The 25,439-nt window shown below is 36.2% G+C and overlaps 1 protein-coding gene and 1 pseudogene across 1 annotated transcript; one reads left to right on the top strand and one right to left on the bottom strand.

Annotated features, from left to right (window-relative positions):
• Positions 1 to 1,637: 1,637 nt before the first annotated feature.
• Positions 1,638 to 9,732, bottom strand: LOC129890587 (uncharacterized). The gene is made up of 9 exons (XM_055966113.1): positions 9,648 to 9,732; positions 8,719 to 8,859; positions 8,159 to 8,290; positions 7,286 to 7,521; positions 6,917 to 7,114; positions 6,713 to 6,844; positions 6,070 to 6,190; positions 5,425 to 5,643; positions 1,638 to 1,750 (listed from the first exon to the last, which is right to left on the bottom strand). Exons 1-9 carry the CDS (start codon positions 9,730 to 9,732, stop codon positions 1,638 to 1,640), a joined length of 1,377 nt encoding a protein of 458 aa, XP_055822088.1.
• Positions 9,733 to 11,046: 1,314 nt separating this feature from the next.
• Positions 11,047 to 18,952, top strand: LOC129890586 (17.3 kDa class II heat shock protein-like; annotated as a pseudogene).
• The last annotated feature ends 6,487 nt before the right edge of the window (positions 18,953 to 25,439 follow it).

Raw genomic sequence — 25,439 nt, 5'->3', positions numbered from 1 at the left:
AAATTTAATTGCAACATTAATCTCACATCTCATCTTTACTTCTAGATCTTTAAGATTTCACCCGTTTGATTTTTTATTCTTTTCATAGTAGTTTGCACCTTCTATAAAATAAAGAGAAAAGTGTAAGTGTATCTTTCTTAGAGTCCAGAACATAACGGACAAACTATTTTACGAAGAAGGGCCTAAAAATACCTTTAAACTATTAAAATTGATACAAAAACTCCTAAATTAACATATTGTCCACGACATGCCCTTGGGGTTAACCTTTGTGGTCCTTATCACAAACGACCCTTTTAGATAAATTAATTAGCCTTTTCATTTAATATGTGGCATGATTTGATTCATTAGAAAAATTAATTAACTAAAACAAATTTAATCCAATCGAAACCCGAATCCATACAAAAAAAATCCAATCCAACTAAAAACTCAATTATTCTAAAGGGGGAAGAACCAATTAACCTAAAACAATTCCTCTCTTCCTTATTGTTGTGGATTTCTTCCTCTATTCTTATTAGGGTTTTTCAAAAATCCTCATTATCTTCAACTATTTTTCTAGTCTTTATCCCTCAATTAGGTTAACTATTATTTTTGTTTAAATATCACATTATCTTCTATTTTTTCTCCTCAACAAGTTGAGTCTCGTACATGTAAGTGGAAATTGATAGCAAAATATATACTGCTACGATCAATGAGAATGGTGGACATTGATTCTTTAAATGTCGTCATCCTGACTCATTATCTTTTATTATTGGAATTGGATCGATAGAAAACTTTCAAATCATTTTTCATTGATGATTCACAATCAAAAACTGAATTGAATTCAATTCAAAATTAAAAACAAATTGAAAAATATCTTGAAGAATATGGGTAGCTTTGAAATTGACAAATCAATAATGGTGCAAAATTGAATGATAAGATTATTTTTCAAAGTTCAAATTTGGAGGATAAAGTGTTGAACTTGGAGTTAAAGCATCATATTGAAAGGTTTATTTGAAGAACTTGGATGATAATGTACCAAAGTGGGAATTGAAAATACATCAATTGATAAGCTTGCTTCTAATCTCTTGGAATGGTATTGTTGATTTTGTAGCTGCCAAGTTGATGTAGTTGGAATGGTATTGTTGATTTTGTAGCTGCCAAGTTGATGTAGTGTGGTGTAACTTGCTTCTAATTTCTTAGGTTGTTAGTATTATTAGTTGGATAGGTTATTTATATGAGTATTTTGTAATGTAATGGTTGTAATGTTAGCAATCTGTAGGTTAATTGTAATGTAATGTTGGTAGTATTCTCCTTGTTGGTGTTTTGCTTACTAATGTAATGTTATCAAGAGTTCTGCACGTTGCTCTTCTTTTTACAATTTTCTTTTTTTGGCTCTTACTTTACTTAAAATTGTATTCTACGTTGTAAAAGTTTTGCAACTCACAAGAAATATAAAGCAACATACAAGACATCTTCATAAATAACTGGTAATTACATTGTCATATATTTTGCAACCGATAAAATATTACAGTCACTTGTTCCCTAATATAGACACTTTCAAGACAGATTAACATCCAAAAAAGTAAAATACTAAGTTTCATTATAACATTACATAACATTGAAAAATAAAAACAACAACTGCATAACAACATGGAATCTCATTTAGTGATGTAGTCTCCATCTCCATGGTACTTTTTCAGCATTGACACATGGAACACCGGACGTACCCCAGACAAGATAGTTGGTAAGGACAACTTGTACGCCACTGGCCCTACACAGTCAAGAATTTCAAAATGACCAATATAGCGAGGACTGAGCTTGCCCTTTTTACCAAATCTCATTACCCCTTTAATGGGTGACACATTTAGAAGAACTTTCTCATCATCCTCGAATGTCATATCCCTTACCTTGCAGTCAGTATATTCTTTCTAATGACTTTGAGCTACTAAAAGCTTTGCTTGGATTCTCTTTACCTTATCCTGAGCACCCCTCACTAAGTCTACCCTCAATGGCTCCACTTCTCCTTCTTCAAACCACCCTATGGGAGACCTGCATCCCTTCCCGTCAAGGGCTTTGAATAGTGCCATCTCAATGCTGGAGTGGTATCTATTGTTGTAGGAGAATTCACACAAAGGCAAAAACTTGTCCCAATGTCCCCCAAAATCGATCATACATGCCCTCAACATATCTTCCAGCACTTGGATAGTCCTCTCTTATTGTCCATCTATCTATGGATGGAATGTTGTGCTGAAAGTGAGTTAAGTGTCAAAATCTTCATGTAATTTACCCAAAATTTAGAGGTAAGTTGCGTACTGCGGTCAAAACAAATGGAGAGGGGCACCCCGTGCAGCCTTACTATCTCTTTCACATAAATCCTTGACAACTGTTGTGCATTATACTCCACTCTAACCAGAATGAAGTGTGCTGGCTTTGTCAACCTCTTAACCACCACCCAAATAGAGTCATACTTTTCCAAAGTCTTGGGAAGTCCCACCACGAAGTCCATGGCTATTCTCTCACACTTTCATTCTGGAATAGGCATTCTTTAAAATAAACCAGCAGGCCTTTGATGTTCATATTTCACCTATTGGCAGTTCTGGCACTTGACTACATATTCATCTCTATTTTTCTTCATACCCGACCACCAATATAAACGTTTGAAGTCTTGATACATCATAGTTACTACAGGATGAATAGAGTATCGCGACCATGATATTCAGATAGAATTTTCTGGATTATGTCATCCACCCGAAGAACACAAATCCTTTGCCTAAATTGGAGCACTCCACCTGCATCAAGTATTGAATCTTGGGCCTTGCCCATCAACACATTTTCTCTAATTTTATTCAAAGTTATATCTTCAAACTATTTTCTCATAATCTCCTCTATAAAAGTGGGTCTTAGATCAACACTGACCATCACCCTACCCTTCTTTGAGATGCTTAGCCTCATAAACCTGGCCTCTAAGGCCTGAATTTCTATCACGATCCAGATTCAAGTGTAATGGCACATATCTAACCCATTAAGATAAGTCAGCCTAAGAGTTTGAACGATTCAAAATAAACAAAAATGAAAGAGAAAATGTAAAGTCTAATATGATATAGATAAAGATAAGTGAAAAACAGATTCTAAAGTACCCAAGACTTGGTGTCACATTTACAAGCCACTATTCCAACAAAAATAAAAAAGATACAAGTATATATGCCACAATTCTCAAGTAGTACAAAACATAAAGTAAACGGATGATGATAGTCTGTCGAAGGGGACATGTTGCTACTCTTGAAGCATCCAGAAGCTCAAACCGATCAAGGGGTACTAAGAGCAGGAGCTGTCGGGCTCAAATCCTATATAAATATAGAAACAAGGGGTGAGTACCAATGACACGGTACTCAGTAAAATAGAAACCAAACCCTATGTAAATCAATGCAAAACAAAGGTACTCCTGACATCCCAACTACAATCCGATACAACTACACACCTACACTCAGATAGCCCAATCCATACAGTTTACGTCATGATTATACCAGAATACTAAATATTTCTCAAATAGAAACTATAATTGCATTCTCACCACTACACTCAGGCAAACACATGTAATCTCATATCATAATCAATCACAGGAAGAAATAGATGCAAATGCAATATCAAATATCGTGATGCATATTTGTCTTACGATACACATCTGCTAATCACCTCAAACCAAAATCCATGGGGGACTCGCATATACCATATATCCGCCGAAAAAAACCTTAACTTATATCTGACGGAAGAGACCTCGGCCATAATATTCATCAGATGAGACCTCAGCCATCGGAAGAAACCTCGACTGGTAGAAACATCGGTCCTAATATCCAGTACCTCACTCATATCATTTTTCAGCTATCACATATATAACATATGCACAATTAATGAGTGAAACCAGATATATATTTAGATAAGATGTCATATATTCCATAATCACACAATAGATTAATGCCTCATAATTCACAATACTTTGATATTTGCCCCTATTCAGATTCCACTATCACACTTCAACTCATATAATTCAATTTACTTTAATGATCCAACACACCCTAATCCCCTCATATACGAAAATACAAGGTTCAACATACTTAACAAAGGTTAGAATTCCACTTACCTTAGCCAAACATCACGAACAATCCGAACTCAAAGTTTTTCCCCTTTGAAGATCTCCAAATCACCACAATCTATTAAAATATAGACTCGCAATCAAATTTTAAAACTATTGACACTAAAATTAAGTAATTTGGGTAAAAATGGTAAAATGGTCAAAAATTTTATATCAGAAATCAAACTCAAAATCTGATTATTTTTTTATGAGAATGTTCCTCAAGTAATCAGGAATCTACTGGTGAAATTTTTTTTAAAAACGAATCTAAAATGAGTTCAAAATCCTCATTTCTCTTTTAAAATTATGAAATTATTCAATGGAAATTAAGGGAAAGTGTTAGAAATACATTACCCAATAGTTTGGTCCTGAAAAAACTTAAAGAAATCGCCTAAAACGAGCTTGGAAATGTTTAAAATGGTGAAACTACCTTAAACCTCGTCTAAACATCTTTTTGATGTCGCTAAAGCGGACCATCTTTTTAGCGATCCGAGGCTCACTTAAGAGAACCCTGCGTAAATGGCCTACCTCGCTAAAGGGACGAGGCTGTCGCTAAAGCATGTGTTGCTAATGCGATGAGATCTCGCTTAACTGATTTCCGCTAAAGCAATCGCACCAGAGATCAGCAACTCAAATCCTCTAAGTCTCAAAATTTTCGAGACAACCCTCAGGATTCGTTCGAAATCATATATGCACAAATCATATATGAAACCCTACTAAATTCGATATTCCGAACTCAATAGAATCATTGAATTTAAATTCGAGGCCTCTTTCACTCAAAATCCGATAAGTCGCAACTAAGCTAATATCGGCACTTTAAATACACAACATATCCCCAGGACCGCTAAAAATTATAACGAATCCATTTCTAGCATTAAAATCATCTCTCGAAACCATTGGAACCCTCAGAAATCCAACTTGAGCACCCAAACTTCAAATGTTGACTAAAGTCAAATTTGGATCAAACGTTAACTCAATTTCCAACTTCGAAACTTAATTCCATGTTTTAACTCCAAAAATGATTCCAAAAACTATCCTTGACCAATTTCCATATTTCACAACTGATGAAAATGACGGAATTCCATTTTGAAACTCAAAATTCCAAGTGACTTCGAAACTCAAAATTTGACAACTTAAGCCTTTAAAACTCATTTCTCAAGCAAAACCTCAAATTTTTAAAAGATTTCCAAAAATTAACTTTTAGACTCAATCAAAAGTGACTCGGAGAAACTAACAGGAAGGTAAAGTGGTGATTTTATCAAAAATGAACTACATATCATCCACTACTAAAAACAATGTTCATCCTTGGGACATACCTGGAGTCTCAAAAAGGTGGGGGTAACGGGCTCGCATGTTTGACTCTAGCTCCCAGGTAGCCTCCCCTATGGACTGATGCCGCCACTGGACCTTCACCGAAGCTATCTCCTTAGTCCTCAATTTCCTGACCAACCTGCCTAAAATAGCCACAGGCTCCTCCTCATATGCCAAATTTGGGCTCAACTCCACTGAATCATGGGAAATGACATGAGACTCATCTGGAATGTAGCGTTATAACATCGAAACATAAAATACTGGATGTATAAAGGATAGACTAGGTGGCAAGGCAAGTCTGTAGGGCACCTCTCCCACTCGATCTAAGATCTCAAAAGGGCCAATAAACATATGTCTAAGCCTTTCCTTCTTCCCGGACCTCATGACACTATTCAAGGGCGAGACCCTTAACCATACCTGAATCCCGATCATGAATACCGAAGGTCGAACCCACCTATCAATATAGCTTTTCTGGCGACTCTGAGTTGTCAACAACCTACACTAAATCAGCCAAACCTGTTCCATGGAATCTCGAAGAAAATCGGTGTCTAGGCTATCACCTGCCACAGAATCAAACCATCCAATGGGCGATCTACATCTCCGTCCATACAAGGCCTCAAAAGGAGGCAATTGGATGTTGGAATGATAACTGTTGTTGTAAGCGAACTCCGCCAAGGGCAAATGCTGATCCCACCAAGCACCAAAATCAATCACACATGCCCGTAGCATATATTTAAGCACCTGAATAGTCATCTCAGACTGTCCATCCATCTGAGAGTGGAATGTGGTACTCAAATCTAATTGGGTACCCAATCCACGCTGCACGGCCTCCCACAAGTGAGATGTGAATAATGATCCCCGATCTAATCTGATGGAAATGGGAACCCCATGAATCTTGACAATATGACTAATATAGAGTTAATCCAACCTATCCACCATGAAATTAACCTTAATCGAAATGAAATAAGTCGATTTGGTCAATTGGTCAACCACAACCCAAATGGAATCAAAACCTCCTATGGTAGTAGGAAAACCTACCACAAAATCCATTGTGATCCTCTCCCACTTCCAAGTGGGAATGGACATCCTCTAAAACTCACCCCCGGACCTCTGGTTCTCGCAATTAACCTACTAGAATGTCAAACACTTGGACATAAACTCGGTGATGTCCTTCTTCATACCACACCACTAATAATGTTGACTCAAGTCATGGTACATCTATAATATCCCCGAATGAATAGAATATCGAGTGCACTGAGCCTCCTCAAGTATCAATCTGACCAACTCATCTACCTTGGGCACACAAATGCGACTCTTGATCCTCAAAACACCCTCTGAATCAAGCATTTCTTCCTTAGCCTCGCCTCTCGCCACCTTGTTGAGAATGAGGCACAACTTCTCATCCTTAAACTGCCTCTCTCGGATCTGATCCATCAAAGAAAAGCGGGCCTCTATAAAAGTAAGCACTCAGCCCTCATCAAAAAGCTGAAATCTCACCAACCCATTGGCCAATCTCTGAACATCTCTAGCCAAGGGTCGTTCTTTATCTCGATTAGCTGTAAGACTTCCCAAACTAGAAGTTTTCCTACTCAATGCATCGGCCACCACATTGGCCTTCCCGAGGTGATATAGGAGAGTCAAATCATAATCCTTCAGAAGCTCAACCCACCTCCTTTGCCTCAAATTCAAGTTCCGCTGGCTGAAGATGCATTGTAGACTTCAGTAATCGATGAATATCTCACAATGAACTCTATATAAATAATGTCGCCATAACTTTAAAACAAAGATAACCACCGCCAACTCTAAATCATGGGTGGGATAGTGTTTATCATGAGTCTTTAATTGCCTTGAAGCATAGGCAACCACCTTCCCCTTTTGCATCAACACTCCACCTAAGACTACTCCTGATGCATCACCATACACGGTGAAGTCAACACCCTCCTCAGGAAAGGTCAACACATGCGCAGTAGTCAATAATACCTTCAACTTTTTGAATCTCTCATCACACTTATCTGACCAATGAAATACCATATTATTTTGAGTGAGCCTACTTAGTGGAGCTACTATCACAGAGAAGCCTTGAACAAAACGGCGATAATACCCTGCCAAACCCACAAAACTGTGAATCTCTATACCTGAAGTGGGCCTAGTCCATCCTCGGACCACCTCGATCTTAGCTGGATCGACTTTAATGCCCTCCTTGGATACCACATACCTTAAGAACACCACTGAACTCAACCAAAACTCGCACTTGGAGAACTTGGCACAAAGCTTCTTATCTCTAAGCCTCTAGATCACAATCCTCAAGTGTTGCACATGATCGGCCTTAATCTTGGAGTAAACCAAGATATAATTAATGAAGACAATCACAAATGAATCCAGATATGGATGAAACCCCTATTCATCAACTCCATAAATGTTGTTGGGGCGTTAGTCAGCCCGAAAGACATAACAAGAAACTTATAGTATCCATATCTAGTACGGAGGGCTATTTTGGAAATATAATAAGGCTGAATCCTCAACTAATGATAACCAGATCTCGAATCGATCTTAGAGAATAAGGCCGCTCCTTGGAGCTGATCAAATAAATCATCGATATGTGGAAGAGAATATTTGTTCTTGACAGTCACATTGTTCAACTGTTTATAGTCGATACACATCTCATAGACCCGTTCTTATACTTCATAAATAACACCGGGACACCCCAAGGTGAAACACTAGAGAGAATAAACCCCTTACTCAATAGATCTTGAAGTTTCTCCTTTATTTCCTTCAACTCGGCTAGAGCCATATAATAAGGAGACATAGAAATGGCCTTGGTGCTCAGCTCGAGGGTAATAGCAAAGTCAATATCCCTGTGAAGTGGAACCCCTAGAAGATCGGTAGGAAATAAATCCATAAACGCTCAAACCACACGAATAGACTCCATAGAAAGTAGCTCAACATCAGTATCATGAATAAATACCAAATACACCAAACAAGCCCTATTGATCAATCGTTGACCCCAAATACAAGAAATAACCTTGCTAGGATAGGAACCACTCTAACTCTTCCACTTTATCTGCGGCCTACCAGGCATAGCTAATGTCACCATCTTGGCATAACAATCAAGAATGGAACGATATGGAGATAACCAATCCACACCTAAAATGACGTCAAAGTCTACCATATCAAGGATAATTATGTCCACCCATGTCTCATAACCCACCAAAGAAACAAGATAGGATCGGTACACCCGATCCACTACTAAGGGCTCTCCTACTGGGTAGAAATATGCATGGGCACGGGCATACAATTACATAGCAAGTCAAATCCAAAAAAGAAGTATGCTGAAACATACAAATAAATGGAGTCAGGATCAAATAACACAGATACAGGGTGATAAAGAATCGAAACAATACTTGTGATGACTACATCGGAGGCCTCAGCCTCGGGTCTACCTAAAAAAATAAAACAATGAGCTCCCAGTCCACCATCTGTCTTGGCAATCCTCTACCACCCTGATGTGATAAGGCATCACCCATTCCCTTACATCCAATACGACCACTTCTATCGAGCTGACCCCTACCATGACCCTAGGTCTGTGGGGTTGAACCTCTGGTTGGTGTCATCGGATCCCTTACTGGCACTGTTGTGTAAGTACGGTGTGGACCAACATGAATCTTCATGGGGAACTATCAAACCATGTGGTCCATGGATCCACACCGAAAACACGATCTTGGAACAGATGGCTGATGCAAAGAAATAGCTGCTCATCAATCTTCCGACCCTGGAACTAATGGTCAAGAACTCATATGCATCATCGATCTTCGGACCCTGGAACTAAGGTGGGTCAATCTTCCTAAACTTTTCATAACTAGCTTCTCACCGTCAGTTAATGCAGCTATTGGTGTGTCCTGAAACTCGACTACTAGGGTTGGAGAAACCTCATCTATAGGGACTATTAGCGGCTGTCCCGCCTATCCTTATGCCTCAAGAGCTTGCTGCTCGTTTGGAACCTCAACCCTCACTTGGGTCTATGATGTACCGGGTGTGCCCGCTGCACTTCCAGTCTATGCCATAGTCTCGAGCACGCCCAACACCCTTAATAAAATGTCCTGTAGTAATGGTGTTGTCGCATACTCAGGAGGAACCTGCTCTCCTCTAGCCTCTGTCGCCGACTCAGGGGAAATGCTCCTCTCTTAATCCTTGGCTGGTACCGCTCCTCGGCCTCTGGCTTTGCCTCTACCTCTACCCCAAGCTGGGGTCTCAAAAGCAAAGTCGCGGGATGGCTCCCCTCGTCCAATAAAAGATGATGCTCGAGTCCTAGCCATCTATCGAAAGAACATGTGATAACTTATCACTTATACAAAATCCCACGCACAAAAGAATTGAAAGAAGTAAAAAGACAATTTCCTAACAGTATTCATAGCCCCTCGAAGATAAGTAACGGACGTCTCCACACCAATCCTCAAGGTTATACTTGACTGGGCTTGTACACATGTGAGTATGAACCTAGAGCTCTGATATCAATTTATCGCGACCCGGATTCGGGTATGATGGCACTCGCCTAATCTATCAAGATGAGTCAGCCTAAGAGTCTAAACGATTAAAAATAAGCGAAAATGAAAGGAAAAATGTAAATTTTACTATGATATAGATAAGGATAAGTGGAAACAGAATCTAAACTACAAGAGACATGGTGTCGGAACGTGACACCCAATCTAAATATGTGTCGGAACGTGACACCCGATTCAAATGTGTGTCGGAACGTGACACCCGATCTAAATGTGTGTCGGAATGTGCCACCCGATCCAATTATGTGTCAGATCGTGACACTCGATCCAAACATACAAGTAATCACAATTCACCACCATAGTCAACATTAAATCACCAAGAACAGGTTCATCACAAAACAAACCAGTAAGTGACTATTCCGCACAATTTCTAGCATGCTTCCCTATTCATATACACATATGCATATTATGAAGTAATTTAGCAAGTATATGAAACTCATACAGGAAACAAAGTCATCACCTACCTCGAATTTGAGCTTCAACCACTCTAAGATGCAAGAATTTTCCCTTTTCAGATTCGTTTCGCTTGTTCTTGGTTTAAAAATAATAAATGCATACAAATGATCAATACAATTGTCTACCTTAGTCAAATTATAGTATAATTTCCCTCTTAGACCAACTCATGACCTTAAACTCCATCTAGGTCTAATTCTCACAATTAGTCAAAGGCCAAAAACCTCCTACAATGACCACCCATCCTAGTTTATAGGTCTTAGGAATCAAATAATGAGTTTAGGGAGTAGAAATCTTACCTTAAGCATGGAAATCCGTAAAAAATGATAAAAATTGCCCTGGGTCGCCTCCTAACGTCTTAAGAATAGTTTTTTGCAGAATAATATCGTTCAGGGGTTTTTCTCCGGTCTTTAAGTCGCGGCTGTCTCTCCATAGAGGGACCATCCTGTTCTGGCGGCCTCGCTTTGGTGAAAATAATCTCACTCTGACGGGATAGGCAAAAACATTGAGCTCGGGACTTAAGCTCTAAATCTCCATTTTACAACACACTCCCATCCCATGGCATCTTAAATCGTATCTTTCACGCTAAGTCCAATTCTGTGAGTTTTACTCACCCGAATGCGATTCTGCAAAATTGCAAATACTCTATATCGTCTTGGTTATCAGCTAACTAAATCAGATTACCGATTTGATCCTCCACCTATCACAAGGTTACCCCAGACCTCGTCTGACTCAAATCTCATCCAAGTCTGGCTTAGGCTCAAATTTTCCAAAGTTACTATCTGAAATTTTCTGATCCAAATTCCTTCTTCATTGACCTATTCATAACGACGGAGACAGGTTGTTACAATAACAGGTGGCCTATATACCTGATAGGGAATGTACTCATAGAAAATCATGCATGTCCTATCTAACAGAATTTTCTTAGTAGCACATCATCCACACCAGCTATGAATAAGTTGGATTTATCAATATTAGTCATCAAGCCAGTGGCATGGCAAAAAATGGTCCAGGGCTTCCTTTTGGAATTTTTAATTAAAAAAAAAAGTTATCCCTAAGACTTTGGACTCTTTCTTTTTTTAAAAAAAAGTTATCCCTTAGACTTTGGACTCTTTCTTTTTTATGTACAGTTGAAGTTTTCAATCTTCTTCTTACCACTCTCATTTGTGATCCTTTTTATTATTGTTATAGGAGATTATATTAAAACATAAGGAAAAGGGTTAAAAATATCCTTAAATTATTTGAAATAAATAAAATGTCCTTCGTTTATAATTTGGTTCCAAAATGTCTGTTCCGTCAATATTTTGGTTCAGTAGTGTCCTTATTGTTATTTAATGGGTCAAAAATGTCCTTTTTCAAATAAACTAGCAAATGTTTATCCAACTTCAAATAGAAAAAAATTAAAAATTAAAAATATTTCTTATTTTATTATAATTATTTTTTATCTTTTTTTGAATAAAAATTAATGATGGATTTATTATAATCTTATATATGTGACATATATTATCCGTTAAAACTTACAATACATGAAATTATTCTTTTTTTAATAGATAAAATGAGATTATGAAGAATACAATAATTTCCTACATGTTTATTAGTTAAAGTGATTTAAAAAGAAAGAAAACAAGAATAGAGTTCCTTAAAAGTAATATTTTTATAAGGAACAAGACTTGTTTTTTTAAATATATATTTATTTAGAAAAAGATATTTTTGGACCAAACTATAAACAAATGACATTTTTATTCATTTCAAATAATTTAGGGACATTTTTGAACCTTTTCCCTAAAATATATAGATACTGATGCTCATTATTTCTAATATTTTACGTCCATGCTGATCATCTTCTTCTTTTTTTGTTTTGACTTTTTATTCTATAACTCCATAGCGAAGTTAGCTCGATTTCTTATCCATGTTTTTCTTACTTTTGTTGGCAATCTAATGGGTCAGGTATAACTTTATGAATCATTTAAAATTCTGAGAATCTTTTGCTTATGATGTGGTACTCTAATCAAGTTAGATAATGTCCAGAAATCGTCCATTACGAGATTTGGTTATATTTATCATATAGGCAAACTTTTCAGAAGTATGAAATTTGTATTTACCAGAAAATATATTGATAAGTAGTGGTATAATTGCACAAGGACCTTGATCTATGTTTTTAGGCTTAATAATTCACTTGGGTGTTTTTTTAGCTTTGTTATGTTATGGTAGTTTATTTTACCAGATTTGAACAGTTTTTTTTAATCTTTCTATTACTGTAGGTGATATGAAGGTATGCCAACGTAGTTTGAAAATTCAACAGGCAGAAGAATTGAGGCATAAAGTTAGTTAGCACTGATTTATCGATTGCAATGTTACTGTGCAAATACCAAAGGAAAAGAAAGTTCTCTTTCCAATGAATTTTGTTTCAGTACTTTCTTCTCTTTATTATTATTATTATTATTGTCTTTTTAAATTTAATTAAAGTCTTAACCGTTTTTAGCAGAAATGAAGATACGGCTGCGTACAATACATCCATGTGATCGGACTCTTTCTTGAATCCTGCACATAGCAGAAGCTTTAGTGCACCGCATTTTATTGTTGTTTTGTATAAGGTATTATTTTATTCAGTATCTTATCTCCTCGTGATCTAATTTACTTAAATCTAGATCCATCCGATTGTGCGAAAATGTAATGCATTCTTCAGCTTCCAGATATTCTATTTTCGGTACTATAAAATCCGTTGACCTCTTTGCTTAATAATGTCTAAAATGTAAGGAAAACAGAGAGGATAAAAATAAAAAAAAAAGAAAAAAGAAAACTAATTCCTACCCTTTTTTATTTGGAATTGAAAAATAATGAAAGCTGAAAATGTGAAATGATATTAAAATCCATCAAATAACTAAGTTACATAGGTAATTAAGATTACTAATGTGCAAAGCTTGAACTTGAGACCTCTTATTAAAGACGAAACAGTTTCATTATTGTATCACAAGCCATGTTGATCACTAATAATAGATATTACTTTCTATATTTTTGATTTATTTGATGTAGTTTAAATTGACACAGTTTAAATTTAAAAAAATAATTTTAAAATATGAACTTTTAATCACTATTTGAATAACTCCAATTGATGTCATTATTTATTTTCTAAGGTGGAAGGAGAACGAGATGGGTATTCGAACCCTGTTCTAGAAAAGTGTAGAACACGGACAATGTCTAAACAGAAGCTCCCTAAAACATGCCCCCTTCTTCTTCTATTTCCCTCCAGAAGTTTCCGTATTTCCACTATATAATCAACCCATCTTCAATGAACATCTGCAATCAATCAAAAGCTAAAAATCGCAAACACAAACCACATATATCCAAATATATTTCTTTAATAAATCGAAACCAAGTGATCAATTAAGAAGAGGAAAATGGATTCAGGTTGTTGGGTATCGATAACACACCACTCTCCAGCATATGATGGAAGCTACCGGTGACGATTCCGACAAGTCCTTCAATGCCCCCCCATCAAGGAACTATGTTCAGAACGCTAAGGCCATGGCTGCGACGCCAGCGGATGTGAAGGAATTTGATGTAATGTTTCTCCAATATGACAAAATGACAAAATGCTGGCATTTTGGACAAGTCAAAAGAATTGTATAAGTTTTTACTATGGAAAACGATGGGAATGGAAAACGAATTTTAATTTTTATTTGAAAAATCAAAAAAGTCAAAATCGATGGAAATAGAAGATAATTTTGACAAAAAAAGTAAAAAACGAGGTGAATGAAAGACAACTTTGATTTTTCATTTGAAAAAATTAAAGTTCGCCTAACTCATTTTATTTAGTTATAAATAAGTTATTTTTTCTTCGGCTTTAATACATAACAACACAATAACAAGAGTAAGTGAAATGTTCTTCGCTTAGAAAGATCGATGACATTTTTTGATAAAAGAGAGTTATTTTCTAAATTTTTTTAGAGGTTCTTAAAAGAGTGATTAGTAATTAAAGAAGTTCTTTGATTAGAGTAAATTGTTGTGGGGCTCTTTTTGTACGCCTACTATTTGTAATAGTGAAAAATTATTTGGAATTGATTTGTAGACATAATTCAAAAAATTTGTGTGAACCACAATCACGCTAAATTTTTGGTGTATACTTTGCTCTATTTATTTCTCTTAATTTTTTATCACTTATTTTGCTGCGTGCCCCAATAAGTGGTATCAGAGCCTGATTTAGATTCATGGCAATGGAGATAAAGACGAGCAAAATGATCATCCTGAACAGTATAAGCTACCGTATCTGGAGAAGCAAGATGAAAGATCTTTTTATGATTACAAAGATGCATTTGTCAGTGTTTTCTATTATCAAATTCGAAATGTGGGATTTATTTATGATTACAGTCATATTTGTAATGAAACTCATGCTAGAACTCCATGGAATAAGTTGGAGCAGTTGTATGCTTCAAAGACCGGCAATAACAAAATATTTTACTTGATCCAGTTGATAAAAGTAAAATATCAAAAAAAACACTTCTGTAGTCGATCATCTAAACAACGTAGAAGGAATCATGGATCAGTTGTCGACGATGGACATAAAGTTTGATGATGAGATAATTACTCTTACGATTTTAGCTTCTTTACCGGAGTCATGGGAGACTCTGAAGGTGTCTCTGACAAATACTACACCAAATGGTGTAGTAAGCATGAAAGTTGTTAAGAGCAGAATATTAAATGAGGAGATGAAACATAGATCTCAAGGTTCAACTCTTCCTCACAGTCAGAAATTCTGATTATTGAAAAGAGGGGGAGAAGCCAATTTAAGGGTTCAAGCTCCAAAGACAAAAGTAGTGGAAAATCAAACAAATATGCAAACGTTAAGTGCCATTACTAAAAGAAGAAAGGACACCTCAAGCGATTTTGTCAAAAACTCAAGAATAACGGGTAAAATAACAAAGACAAAAAGGGAGAGGTAAGCAGCGATGATGAATGAGAAAATCCTATCGAAGATTTCAACATCAATTGTGGCAGTGAGATTGTTAGTCAATTAACCCAAGAGACAAATTAGGTAATTGATAGAGGTGCAACAATCCATGCCACGCCATACAAACAAATCTTCTCATCTTACACACACGAAGACTATGGTATTGTAAAGATGGAAAATGGAAACTTGTCAAAAATTATTGGTAAAGGAGATGTATGTTTGAAAATGGAGAAAGGTACGAAGTTTCTTCTGAAAGATGTTAGGTACATTCCTGACATGTGCCTAAATTTAATTTCTACGGGCAAGCTAGACGATGAAGGTTTCCAAAATAGTTTTGGAAATGGAAAATGGAAGTGCATCAAAGTCTCCCTTATCATTTCGAGAGGACACAAACTCTCAAAATTGTATGGGATGCAAGCAAAGGTCCCCGATGTATCTATAAACGTGATAAAAAATAAAAATATCGAACATTTATGGCATAAGAAACTTTGCCACGCTGGTGAAAAAGGGATGTCTAAGTTGGTGAAAGATAATGTTCTGCCTAATTTAGATCAGTTACTCTTGAAGAAATGCAAAGATTGTCTAGCTGGAAAACAAAACAGAGTTTTCTTTCATAATTCTCCACCTTCCAGAATGGAGAATGTTTTGGATCTGATTCACTCTGACGTGTGTGGTCCACTATCAAAGTCACTTGGTAGAGACAGATACTTTGTAACCTTCATCGATGAAAATCTTAGGAAGACGTGTGCTTATACCATTAAGTCCAAAGATCAAGTGTTAGAAATCTTCAAGCAATTTCATGCCTCAATTGAGAGAGAATCTGGGAAAAAGATCAAATGTATCAGCACAGATAACGGTAGAGAGTATACTGGACCATTTCATGCTTATTGCTAAAAGCATGGTATTCGACATCAAAGGACGCCTCCAAAAATGCCACAGTTGAATGATTTGGCAGAGAGGATGAATCGAACTTTGATAGAAAGAAAAGATATTTACTCTTTCATTCAAAGTTGGATAAATCTTTTTAGGGTGAAGCTTTACTTACAGTAGTGTCTATGTTAGATCTCTCACTGTATCCCTCTTCAGTATGAATTTCAAAAGAAGGTTTGGTCATTATAACCATTTGCGAGTATTTTGGTGCAAAGTTTTTGTTCATGTTTCGAATGAGGAAAGGCAAAAGCTTGATATCAAAACACGACAGTGCGTGTTTATTAGCTATGATCAAGATAAATTTGGCTATAGGTTCTATGATTTAGTACACAAGAAGCTGATTAGGAGTTAAAATGCTATCTTTGTTGAACATCAAATCATCAAACATGAAGAACACGGAGTCCATCCACGTTTTAAAGCGATACTGGTCGACAAATATTTCAGTCAAAAGAAGGGCATCGACTTTGATGAGATATTTTCACCTGTCATGAAAATGACATTCATTCGTACTGTGCTAGGGCTAACGGCAAGGCTCAACAGGAGATTGAGAAAATGAATGTGAAGACTGCCTTTTTACATGGAGATCTAGAAGAAGGAATTTATACGGAACAATCAGAGGGTTTCAAAGTAAAGGGAAAAGAGAATTATGTCTGCAAATTGAAGAAAAGCTTATATGGCTTAAAACAGGCACCGAGATAAGGGTATAAGAAGTTTGAGTCTATTGTACGAGAGAAAGGCTTCAAGAAAACTATTGCAGATTGATGTATGTTTATCAAGAAATTCTCTGAAGATGATTTTGTTATCCTTCTACTCTATGTAGATGATATGATGATCATTGAAACAAATCTTTAAAAAATCAACAGCCTTAAGGAGCAATTGAGTAAGTCTTTTGCGATAAAAGACTTGGGATCAGCAAAGTAGATTATTGGCATGAGAATTACAAGAGATAGAGGCACGAAGAAGTTATGGGTATCTCAAGAGAAGTATATTGAAAAAATACTTCAGAGATTCAATATGGACAAGGCTAAAGCAGTTAGTTGTCCTCTTACTAATCACTTTAGATCAAGTTTCGGTATGTGCCCTTCTACTGACAAAGAGAAGGAAAGAAATTCTTAGAATACCATATGCCTCAGCAGTTAGATGTTTGATGTATGTACACAGCCAGATATTGCTCACTCGATCGGAGTAGTAAGTCAATTTCTTTCAAATCCTGGAAAGGAATATTAGACAGCTGTCAAATGGATTCTTAGGTATCTTCGAGGTACATCCAAAATATATTTATGTTTTGGAGAGGCAGAACCTGTGTTAGTTGAATACGCAGATGTAGATTTATCTGGCGATGTTGACTCGAGGAAGTTTACATCGGGATACTTGATCACTTTTGCAAGGGTAGATGTGTCATGGCAATCAAGATTACAGAAATGCTTGATACTTTCTACAATAGAGGCAGAATTTACAGCAGCAACAGAAGCTTGCAAGGAGTTGCTATGGATGAAGAAGTTCTTGAATGAACTTGGCTTCCAACTGGCAAAGTATGTGTTGTACTGTGACAGTCAAAGTGTAATTCACCTCAAAAAGAATTCTTCTTTTCAGTCGAGATCGAAACACATTGATGTGCGCTATCACTGAATTCAAGATGTATTGGAGATGAAGCTGTTGCAGCTGAAGAAGATCCATACCGATGAGAATGAATCAGATATGCTGACAAAGTCTCTTACGAGAAAGAAGTTTGAATACTGTCAACAAGCAGCGGGAATGACTGAGCTTTCATGTAGTCAAAAAGGAGAGGATTGATGTAATGTTTCTCCTACATGAAAAAATGCAAGTTGACGTTGTGGACAAGTTAAAAAGATTGCATAATTTTTTACTATGGAAAATCAAATAAGTCAAAAACGGCGTGAAGGGAAGGCAAATTTTATTTTTCATTTGAAAAATCAAAGCTCACATAACTCGTTTCATCTGCCTATAAATAAGTCATTCTCTCTTCGGCTTTAATACATCACAATACAACAACAAGAGTAAGTGAAGCATTCTTCGCTTAGAGAGATCGAAGACGTTCTTGGATAAAAGAGAATTATGTTGTATTTCTTTTGAGAGGTTCTTAAAAGAGTGGGTTAGTAATCAAAGGAGTTCTTTGATTAGAGTAAGTTGTCGTGAGACTTTCTTTGTACGCCTACTATTTATAATAGTGAAAGATTGTTCGGAGTTGGTTTGTGGACATAGCCCAAAAGTTTTGGGTGAACCACAACCATGTTAAATTTCTGGTGTCTACTTTGTTTTATTTATTCCTCCTAATTTTTTTATCGCTTATTCCGCTGCGTGCCCCAACACGAGTACCCTAATTCTTATGTTTTCGTTGTGGATATGCCAGGGTTGAAATCTGGAGATATCAAAGTGCAGGTGGAAGAAGACAATGTGTTGCTGATTATTGGAGAAAGGAAGAGGGAAGAAGAGAAAGAAGGTGCAAAGTATATTAGAATGGAGAGAAGGGTTGGGAAATTCATGAGGAAGTTTACCCTGCCGGAGAATGCGAATACTGATGCAATTTCTGCTGTTCGTCAAGATGGGGTTCTGACTGTTACTTTTCAGAAGTTGCCTCCTCCTGAGACAAAGAAATCCAAAACTATTGAGGTCAAAGTTGCTTGAAATATTGGACAAGTTATGACTATATTTTCTGGACATTATGGTAGTAATGGAGGTTCTCTGTTTTGATGATGTAATAAAGTGATATAGATCAAGGATTTCTGCTCTATTTTCTTCTAAATTAACTATACTTTATCAATTTTGGTGGATCGAAAGTGAGAACAATTAACAAATTTGTTAGTGCATGTGTTATCTCTTGTTTAAAGCAAATGAGGTACAATATTCTGTTTTATTATATAGAGTGCACCTCCTTCTTTTTTTAAATTTGACAAATACAAAAAAAAAAATTATTTATGTTTAACCGTGTTGGAGAATTTTAATTATGGTTTTGGTACTATATTGGATTTAGAGACATTAATATCTAGAAAATTTTAGAAAAGTGAAGTCATCGCGATTAAGGGTATTTTAGTAATTTAATTATTTATTTAAGGGTAAATTTGTCATATAAGTAGGGGTAAGCTTTTTTCGTTTTTTGTATTTCTATTCAGAGTAGTTAGTAGTTGATGTTTATATTTTCTTTAAGTTTAAAACACAACGGTCTCAAATTAATGAAACAATTGTTTAGTATTTAATATATTTTAAAAAAATGATGAACTATTTAAATACTATATAAATATAAGCACTATTATTACGATGGCATCCAATGAGCTGTTATATTTTGAAACCAATCAATTAGTTATTTTCTATAATTTTCAATATTATTTTAAGTGAAACTAAAAATTTACAATAAATATTTTTTTGGGCCAAAACCAAATATTTTACTATATTTACCTTTGCACTATTCTTGCCTGTACAAAGTTGAAATTTGGAGAAGCAAACAATAATGTAATCAATTATCAAAATATGGGATATGCCTAAAAATAAATATTAAAAAATAATTTTTGAACAAATTTTTACACAATATAAAGGAAATAAATAATAGTAAAAAAGGGCAGTATATAACGGAGGGCAGGAGTCCTGACTCCTACAATAACAGGCGGTATCAATATATAAGACCCCGAAAATTGAAAAGAAGGAACAAAAAAATATTGTAAAAAATGGTCTGATGTCAATTTTCACAAGCTGACCTACGGGTCATAGGAAGGGAACTGAGGGTTTGAAAATTGACTAAGTGTCGAGTCACTCTATGAGGAGGTCCTACGGACCGTGAAAAATTCTATGATTTGTAGGGTTGATTCGTAGAAAAGGATCAGAGATTTGATGTTTGGGTTTTGAAAAAGTTGACAGGACAAACAAGGTTGACGATCCGTAAAAAATTCTACGATCCATGAACCCAAGTCATAGGGGCACAGTGCAATTTTAGTAACTACTGTTTCGATGTACATTTCCTACGGACGGGTCCTACAATCCGTAGGATTTTCGACGACTCGTAGAACATGGTCCGTAGAAGTTGGGCCAACTATTGAGCATGGGTTCTATGAATGAAGGTTGATGGGTCGTACAAGGATCTATGACCCGTAGTCCCAATTGTATGTCCCTTCGACAGTTTTTAAGAAAGGATTATTTGAACTTTCCTCCTTCGTTTAACTCCTAAACTATGTAATTTCAAAAAAAAAATGGACGAACTGTAACTATTTAAATCCTTCAAACACTCCTCATTCCCTCAAAATCATCTAAGACATCAAGGTTTGCTCTCAAAAGAGTCTTCTTCTCCAATCAAACAAGGGTTTCAAGCTTCAAGTCTCATATTCAAGTTTCAAAGGTAGAATTTATTGAGATATGTGAGAATTTACCAATAGATTCCTTTTATCCATTAAGTCCCAAAAGAACTCAATTCTCCAAGTTCAAGTTCACCCAATTCAATGAGCGTTTGATGTCAATACTTTATGGGTCTTTCTTAATTGATTTCTATTAATGTTATTCTACTATATTATGTATGAATTTATTATGATACATGACTTCAAATTGATTTCACATTATGTTAATGATTTTTATTATGCACTATGGAATTATTATCATGATTTTATGAAGGATTTATGAATGTTTTATGAAAGTTATGAATGATGTTTCTAGTGTGTTTTCAAGTACGAATGAATGAATTGTGAGAGTGTTTCTCACAATATGAATCAAATCATGGTTTAGATGCTTAGAAAGATAAGTATTTATATGAACAATGTTATGGAATCATGATTTAAGGAGCTACTCTCAGATATTTTATGGATGTGGATTGGTATATGATTATTGTCTTTCCTTATGATTATTTTATTTATTCCGTTGAAATTTTGACTAAGCACCGAGAGTACTTTAATTTGTTGTGAAGTCTTGGTAAGGGAGTCTTTAGTAGCAATCTCTAGTCCCGAACTACATTACCCCCGTAGGTTGTCTTAAATGAATTAGCTAGTGGATCCACATAGAGCACATGATATGAATGATATGGAGTCTACTTTGGCACGTAGCCTCTCCTTTTTTGGTGTAGGAGTTACACCAGACTCCATATTATAACTCACATAATTTTAGTGTCGGTTACGATCCATATCCCACAAAATGACTATGTTTTTCTTATAAGCTCTTAAATGATGTTTTATGATGCATTGACCTTATTATATGTTTTCATGATTTACTGAATGTTTCTCAAGATACCTTGGCCATGCATGTCGTGTTTATGCTTATTATGTCTGTTATTCATCACATGCATATTTTTTACATACTAAGTACATTTTATGTACTAACACATATTTTTGCCTATATATATGAATGATATAGAGTTTATTTTGGCATGTAGCCTCTTCTTTTTTGGTGTAGGAGTTACACTAGATTCCATGTTATAACTCACATGATTTTAGTGTCGGTTACATATAACACCCCCCAAAATTTTTTCCTAAGATTCGAACCCTTCTTGTTTTCGGGTAGGGTCGAACTCGAGTATTGTGGAGCATTTGCATGAGTTAAGATGAGTCCTTGAGAAATTGAGAAGTGTTAGAGGTGATGTGGGGTCACAAAGGACCCCTAGGACCAAGCCAAGTCCAAAAGATTCGTCGTGACTAAGTTTGAGGAGGAGTTCGCATGAGGGGTTGACTTCTAACGACCCTATCTTTTGATATATGACGATCTGGGTGGCCCATGACCTATTAAATTAATGGTCGTCGAGTCTTTTTTCCAACGCCATCAAAAATGCACATTTTGGAGTTTGGAGTCAAAAGATATGACGATCCTAAGTTGAGCTAGCACAGCAGAGATTTCCAGGCCTAGGTTGCAATTGCTGGAAAACTGGGCTTGGCACCGCAGTGGCGCGATGCGCCACTATCGCGCCAGAAACAGGCCTCAGTAGTTTGGTCTCTGGCGCGGCGCGCCACTAAAAGGTGTACAGGGTTTTTCAAGCCAATTTCCAGAACCCAGGAAATATTGGCCTTGGCGCTGTAAGGGAGCGACGCGCCACTATCGCGCCAAGAATGTACCCCAGTAGTTTGGTCCTTGGCGCGGCGCGCCACTACGAGGTGTGTAGGTTTTAGGCGTAATCAGCCTGGCGCTGCAATGGCGCGATGCGCCACTATCGCGCCAGGTGCATTTTTGCCTATTTTTTAGAACTTTTAAGAAGGGGAAATTTGGGAATTCACCCAAATTATATATGTATCATCTTTGGGCATTTTGGGATCACAAATTGCAGCCTCACTCTCTCTCTAGAAAAGCCCTAGGAAACTCTCTCCTCTTCATCTTCTTCTTCTTCTCCATTTCCAACAAGAGATTGTTCCAAGAGCTTCAAGACTTCAAGCTTTCCATTGAAGACCTAACCACAAGGTTTTCTTCAAGTCTTCACTAAGGTATGTAAGGCTATCCAAAACATGGGTTGAGTCCATCCATGTGCCCTACTCTTGTATGGTTATGTTTATATGAGCTTTGTCCCCTATTTATTTGACTCTATATGTGTTGATGTTGTTGAGCTAAAAAGTTCTTAAAATGGGCCTTTATGTGAGTATGAGTTGATGAAGACGAGTTGTTAATATATTTTATTGATCTTCTTGATTATGTAGATTATGATAAAAGATGCTATCTTCTTAAGAATGTTGCCTATTATAAAGTGTCGATTTAAAGTCTTGAAGTTGTGATGAGTCTCAAAGATTTCTCAATGGATGGAGGAAATGATTGGTTATGTCTATATGTTGCTATAAACGTGCATTTAAATTTCTTTAAAGGATATGATTGAGATTGATTGGATAGTATGATTGAGAGAGATTTGATCATGATAGAGTTGATGAGTTGACAAGATTGAAATGAGACTTGTCGATGTGATTCGATTGAGTTGATTGGATGGAGTTTTATGAGCATTGAGTCTTGGGAGGAGTATCGAGCACCGAATTGGGCAAGAGTATAGTCCATACTCGAACCCAATAACTATGTCGCCAAACGTAGGGGGATTGAACCGTTAAAGTCGGATGTTTCCCCGAGATGTTTGTCCAAATATTATAGGACTTGGTTGGATTGGATCCATGATTAGTTGATTCGTTCATACCCTGGCAAAGTATGAACGGATACGGCAACAACGTCGGTTTGTTGTACTTTCACTAGCCCATAAGTGATGGTTATCGGGTAAGAGAAACTCCCAAATAGGTCTTGATAGTACTCTAAGTCAGATTGAGTTGAATTGTATGTGATTGGTCTCGTCTAAATCATATCCTTGTTTAGACTTAGGGACATTTGATTAAGTTATTATCCCTTTTGAGTTGAGATTCCGAGTTGATTGATTCTTCCTTGATGTTCGTTGCATTCGGCCATTTTACATACTCGTACATTCCATATACTGACGCCATTTGGCCTGTATCATTTCATGATGCAGATACAGGTACTAGAGATCATCAACCAGCGTTCCGTTGAAGATCCACATACACTCCCAACTAGTTGGTGAGTCCTCCTAGTTTCCGGAGGATGTTGAGCTTTCTTGTATAGTGTGTTGTCGTTTCCTTTATTTTGATTATTGATAGCCATGGACTTGTCATTGGCACCTCTTAGACTTTGATAGAGGCTTCATAGACTAGAGTGTGGGGAGGTTGAACTGTTATTTTGAGGAATCTTATTATATTGTTTTGTTGGGTTGAAAATGCTTGGCCCTCGCCCCCCACATATATATGAACAGTATTTCATTATTTGAGTTTCCGCTAAGAGAATATGATTGAATGAATGTGTGACGGGATCAGGTGGTTCGCTCGGAGGTCAGAAATGGCCTTCGAGTGACGGTCACGCCTAGGGTACTCTCTCGGGGCGTGACATTACAATTCATATCCCAAAAAATGACTATGTTTTTCTTATAAGCTCTTAAATGATGTTTTATGATGCATTGGCCTTATTATATGTTTTCATGATTTACTTCACGTTTCTCAAGATATCTTGGCCATGCATCTCATGTTCATGCTTATTATGTTTGTTATTCATGCCATGCATATTTTTCACATACTTAGTACATTCCATGTACTAACACATATATTTGCCTATATATTGTCTCATAATATAGATCATGACGCTCACGTCCATCAACATGGCTAGTTGGACATCTACTCATAGTTAGCTTTGGTGAGTCCTTATGATTCTAGGGCAAATTCGTCTTTTTTTTTTTTACAGTTCAGACTTATGCAATCCTTATGGTTTAGGTGATATAGGACTTGTCCTATGTCCTCGTCTAATTTAGTAGAAGCTTGTCAGACTATAGAAGTATGTTCATTTCATGTTGATGTTGATGTGTATGTTTGAATTCTCTCTAATTTGAGATTTCTATATTGAGACTATTTTTGAATTTAAAGTTTGTTTTTGAATTCATGCTTCACATGTCATGTTGTATATGCTAAGAAACTTGGTTGAAGTCCTTTGGAATTTTAATCATCGTGTCACACCTAGATATTAGCTTGGATCGTGACATACTTAGTATGAGAGTACAAGGTTTCTAGTGTCCTAGAGTGTCTGATATGCCGCGTCAAGGAGAGTCTTATTCATGGGTGTGAAGTGTGCCACAATTATGAATAGGAGGCTATAAGACGTTTACCAAACTTCACTTCTTTCATCATTCTTAGATGAGGGAAGCCGCGCTCTGCATGGACCAACATGTTCAATTAAAGTTTATTTTAATAATAATTTATTTATTTATTGCAAAAGCAATGTTTGTATTTTAGCGCAAGATTTTGTTGATTTTTTTACTTATATAGAGGTCATATAGATACAAATAATTCAAATATTACCTTTAAAGTAATCAATTAAATTATTTTGAACTCAGTATTTCTTAGATAAGGAATTTTCATAAATTGGCAACTCCTATGATAAAAATGATCCAAGATATACAACATTATTCTTATAACTAAATAATTCAATTTGATAAATTTAAAAAATAGGCAAGAGACAATACTTAAGAAGCAATGATGACTTGCACCTATGCTATCAATACATGTATTTGATTGAACATGTGCATTTGGGCACACACCAACAATTTCACCTCTTGAATTAAATAATAGAAAAGATGTGTCTCCAGTACAAATAAAAAAATCGTTAAGTTCCGCCAGACTCTTCGAAA

The sequence above is a fragment of the Solanum dulcamara genome, chromosome 5, assembly GCF_947179165.1.
Source record: "Solanum dulcamara chromosome 5, daSolDulc1.2, whole genome shotgun sequence".
Classification (NCBI taxonomy): domain Eukaryota; kingdom Viridiplantae; phylum Streptophyta; class Magnoliopsida; order Solanales; family Solanaceae; genus Solanum; species Solanum dulcamara.
Note: the sequence above shows the minus strand (reverse complement) of the source record. Positions and strands in the feature narration are given on the sequence as shown.

Excerpts from the sequence above, each read along its gene's own strand:
- LOC129890587 (XM_055966113.1), bottom strand. The coding sequence starts at position 9,732 with ATGGCTAGGACTCGAGCATCATCTTTTATTGGACGAGGGGAGCCATCC. Across the intron at positions 8,291-8,718 it reads TTTTGGATTTGACTTGCTAT|GGGTTCCACTTCACAGGGAT; the intron begins GTAATTGTATGC and ends CCGATCTTCTAG. Across the intron at positions 6,191-6,712 it reads GTCGCATTTGTGTGCCCAAG|ATGGATGGACAGTCTGAGAT; the intron begins GTAGATGAGTTG and ends TTCCACTCTCAG.